The sequence below is a fragment of the Corvus kubaryi genome, unplaced genomic scaffold (genome assembly GCF_017639235.1).
Source record: "Corvus kubaryi isolate FWS band 111438036 unplaced genomic scaffold, C.kubaryi_AGA036_p1.0 66, whole genome shotgun sequence".
Lineage (NCBI taxonomy): Eukaryota > Metazoa > Chordata > Aves > Passeriformes > Corvidae > Corvus > Corvus kubaryi.
In genome coordinates this window covers 1,308,477-1,313,310 of record NW_024582054.1, presented here as the reverse complement: position 1 = coordinate 1,313,310, position 4,834 = coordinate 1,308,477, and the positions used below count along the sequence as shown (strand labels likewise).

General features: G+C 43.9%; 1 protein-coding gene across 1 annotated transcript in view; it reads left to right on the top strand.

The window, feature by feature from the left end:
• Positions 1-4,583: 4,583 nt before the first annotated feature.
• RIOX1 (ribosomal oxygenase 1) overlaps positions 4,584-4,834 on the top strand; it is a 2,186-nt gene continuing 1,935 nt past the window's right edge. The window contains exon 1 of the mRNA XM_042047222.1: positions 4,584-4,820. Within this exon, the coding sequence (XP_041903156.1) occupies positions 4,599-4,820 (222 nt within the window). The 5' untranslated portion in view covers positions 4,584-4,598. The remainder of the gene's footprint in view (positions 4,821-4,834) is intronic.

Genomic DNA, 4,834 nt, shown 5'->3' with positions numbered 1-4,834 from the left:
AATAACATCAGTGATTAAATCTCCCTTCTCTAATCACACCATAATATTATCCCTTCTAGGAACAAGCCATACCAGTATAAATACTACCACATACGCATTTTTATGCTCACCAAGAGGAATTCCATCTTTTTGGCAGTATATATAAAACAATAGGAGCTTGTGTGTGTGGATGAGCACTGGAAATGTTCACCTTCTATAAGGTGCCATATTGGCTAGTAGCAACACAAATCTACTATGGGAAGCAAATAAGCAAGTACTACAGGGACTTTTTCCTATTGTGCTCTGAGCAGGTCTCAACAATATGGTTGCCAAACCAAGGCATTCTGTTTGCATAATATTTTCATCTTGGTAGTGCTGCACCCGAGGTGAGCAAGCAATTTCAGAATACTTCAGAAAAACTTCAGTATAGGAAACAAAAGGTAAAGTCTTTTTACAAGGCTTCTGACTAGGAGAAGCTTACAGGAGAAGCAAATGTTGAATAGTCCTGCCCTATGTTAGCATAGCTATATGTTAATCTTGAAATAGTAGGCATAAATGTATTTAATGAGCAAAGCTATGCAGTTGCCATCATTAGTACAGAAGGGATATGAAGAGCAAGAATCCTTTAAAACCTGTCTTCCGTGGAAAAGCATCAGCCAAACAGGTTGTCAAGAGCCATGATCTGTGCATATCAAAAGGATATTCTCTAGCACAAGATATGTGATTTATGCAGGAAGAGTTTGACTGTACTTTCTATCTTGGTTCTTTAGATGTGGTTAATCCCACAGGGCAAATATTTCATTCAGGTTCTCTCTTCCTTCATTTTAGGATGGGGACTTTCTCGTCATGGCCATTTATTTCTCTCCTTCTGCTGGAGCCTTGGAGTCTGCTGCTTTGTGTTTAATCACTGCCTATGGAGTCACTGCAGATGGTATCTCCTCAATGCTACCAAATGCTAGATGGCATCTAATAAAAGCACAAAAACCTTCATTAAATTATTTCAAAATTTTCAAGTACATGTGCCCTGTCAAGGGGGTGAGTAAACTCAGTCAAGGATCCTACTTTAATACATTATTTTAATTCAGCTTTAATTCCAATGTATCTATTTTAGTGTCACATGGTACAAAAGAAAACGTCTGTGCTTCTAAACCCCTCCAAAAAGATCATTTCATAGGGAGGACAGGACCTTCTAATTACAATTTTTACAAATGTGCTTTAATTTGGCTGTTCCATGGCAGGGAAGGCTTCTTTTCTCAGTGGGGCTCCTTGTACAAGATAACCAGGATTAAAGACTACAACCAGTCACTGAAGAAAAACCCTGAGAAGACAGAAACAGCTGGAGGGAGGCCAAAGTCGCTGCCAAAAGATGCTTCAGTGAGTGAGTGCATTCACTCTGATGAGGGAGGCCAGAGGATAGCTCTTGAGAAACAGTTCCTGAATTAGCTTTCAGTCTTGTTATCTGGCAGTGAACTTTATAGCTTTCACAACAAGGAGCAGGCTTCACAATCCAGCCCAGTGTCCTTCCAGTGATGACATAGTGGATGTAGCTAGGCTGTGTGAGAAAGACTTTCAGCAAAGCAAACCTATTAGTGAAGGCTTGAAATGTTCCTTATCCTTACTAGGTATTAGTTTTGGCATGAGAACAAAAATGATGGTGCAAAAGGAAGGTTGCCAGCAAAGTAATAATGAGAAAAAGGATTAAACTGGTCTTAGCTTTCTAAAAGTGACTGGTTTACATTAATGGTTCACCGGGAACACAGAGAAAGTTTGCATGGTGGTGAACAACTGAGTATCCAACACACAGGAAACAGCAAAGAATTTTGCCCTTTCCACTCATTAAAGAAGACTGCTCATAGCTTTGCAGGATCAGGCCTTACCCAAACTGCTGTTTAAATCTGAGATTTCCCTTATTTGAATGGCATAATAAAATACCACATGAACCCTACATCTCTTTAAGGTGCCATTTACTTACTTCTTTTGAAGTCACTTGTGACTCTCTAATAGATTGTACTCACCACATTATATGTCCTCTTAAATAAAACATGTGTGACTCTTGGCAATGCAGCTTATATGTTCATAAAATCCAAGTAACTTTGTGCTAAATTCTAATTAAGAAATTTAATTGAGCCTCCAGTTGCTACTCTGTGTGAGCAGCAGCAAGGGATCACCTAATCATTCCGAAATCTGTATTACTTTCCTTTTGTTTATTTAAAGAACTGTAAATGACACTTCTTTCTTTAGACAAATTCCCTTGAAATTTTGGACAATGAATGCAAATCGCACGTAAACTCCTAAACAACCATCTGAGTACTCTGTAAGTGATACTGAAGCTCTCTCTTTTTGCCCTAGGTCAAAACCCTTTCGTGTGTCACACAGAAAAATAGCAACGTTTTTTATTCTTGAAAGCAAACTAAATTGTTGAAAGAAATGTTTTCTTGTTATAGAGATTTCACCACTATTATTTTCTACTGTGTCCTTCACTCAGAGACTTTGTTATACATCAAAAAAAATCCATTGTCAATCAACTGTCTCTCAGCAGTAGAAAGTGACATCCCTATGAAGATCTGGGCCCTCAAATGAGACTTTGAACCCCCTGTACTGGTAAACATCCAGAGCAGCTTTGCTGCTGTCATTACAGATATTCTGGTGTAACTCAGGTCAGGCTCTGTGTACAGTGCCTGGCTTCTTCTCAGAAGGATCAGTTGCACTCCAGTAAATTAGGCAGTAACACAAATAACAATCCAGATGCCCAGGTTTTTCAAGTGTCTTTCCCCTCCCAAGCCTCTTTAGCCATGCTTAGGTATAACTAAAGCATACAACGCCTAACTTTTACCATATTTCATGCGCTTGCATCTCGATTTTGTTAAGGGTCCAGTTCTGTTGAAATGGTTTCAGCTGATAAGATTATTCTGGTAAGCAGGGCTTAACCTTGGGGAAACAAAGAGTGGACTGAAATAGAGTTCACCCTTCCCTTCTCTTCCAGTCTACACATGCACGCACAGGCTGCGTGCACTCCCCTCCCGCTGTAAACCCCATGCACGCGGGTCACCTTGCCAGGCAGGTGCGGTGTCCCCTCGGCGCGTTCCCAGCGCAAGGGTGCAGAGCGCCGGTCGGCCTCTGCCACCTGCTGGCAAAGCCGGAAACGGTCCAGGCGTGAAATCCGAGGCTGAAGTGTTGCCTGTGCACGCCTAAAATCAGTCTCCATTAACTAAAACCGTCGTGGCACAAACAGGACAGTCTTCTACTGCCGTTGCTCTTCACGCAGCTTTGGCCACGAAGGCTGTGCCCGAAGAACTCAGTCAGAAAAATATCTCCAAAATTAAAATGGTTGCTATTGCATATATACAAAAAAGGCCTTCATTGCTTAGTCCACACTGGTGGACTCTGAGACTGATTTGTGTTGGTTTTAAGGCAATTCAAACAACCTTAAATGTTTAAGATATCTGCATCTATTCTAGAACTGAGACTTAACAGCTGAACTTATCCTCATTAACCCTAACTGATTCCTGCTCCTAAGTTGTGGTAAAATTGAAATGTAAGTCTGAGTTGAAACCTGGCAAGAGGTGAAAATTCTCTTTTCAGCTTTATATCCTATGCCTGATACACTAAGTAGCTCATGCAGCAGACCTGCACATACCTTGTGAATGTTAGCTGTTTAATATATTGTGTGCAGCTGATATTCATATCTGTGAGAGGTTAATAACATGCCGTGAACCAGAGGGTTCCTGGGCACACTTGGGTAATTGCTGCAGTTATGTGCTTTAGACTCACAGCAGCCTCTGGAGATGAAATTCTCATGCAAAATTCATTCCCATGAATTACTGCAGTTCATCAAAGATTCTTCTCACGAAAGTACTGCATATTGAATTTCTTGAGCTGAAGCTTGTTCTTGGTCAGAAACATAGTCTGGCGATACAAACCCCTACAGTTTTTCACCTTTGCCTCAAGCACAGTCTTGCTCTACCCCTCCAACAAAGCTTCCTATGCTGAAGCTGCAGTCTCTGGAAGCACAGAGCAGCCCTCAGGCTGCCCAGCATCACTAACGCTGGCCTTCTGGGAAGCCTCGGGCCTAGGAGAGAGATGGAGAGGAAACAAAGGTCTTGCCAGGTTATTAGGCAGCAAGTGGATTTGGGAAAAAAAAGAAAAAAACCCCAAACCACTGTGTGACATGACAGCCTTTTGGGTTTATGGGATCCTTTTGAGACGGTATAGCCTTTCAGCTGCCATCACCATTAGAAGCACAAGAAGAAAAGGGGACGGGGGATGGCACACTAGAATTGGCTCCATTCAATTTGGGTTTCTATTTCTTGTGCAACAGGACCTTATGAAATAAGTGTTACCTCATCTCACCTCATTAGGTCGCAAAATAGTTCCACGCTGTCTAAAAGCGTATCCTTATGGTATGCCTTCAGAAAAAAAAAAAAATCTTTCTTAACGTGCTTAGAGCACACTTCCAGAACGAAGCTTCCCAGCCAAAGAACAGACCTGCCTACATCTTACCAAGGGGAATCGCCTCTCCTCTTCTGCGGGGCGGGGGAAGCAAATACACCCAGCACATTTTAAGCGGAGGCGATGACAAAACACAAGGCATTCTGCTCCATACCGCACCACACGCACACATGGAACACGCCCTTCCGGGGCAGACGCGCGGGCTCCATCCCGTGCGCGGGGCGCTCCCGGCGGAAGCGGCGGGGCGGGGCGTGGCGGCCATGGCGGCGGAGCAGCGGCGGGAGCTGGGGCGACTCTCGGCACTCGCCGTGTACCGCCGGGTGGCGGGGCCCGGGCGGATGGAGCGGCGCCGCCGCGGGGCGCCGCTGCCCGCCGGCCGCAAGCGGGCCAAGGCCCGCCCGAGGCG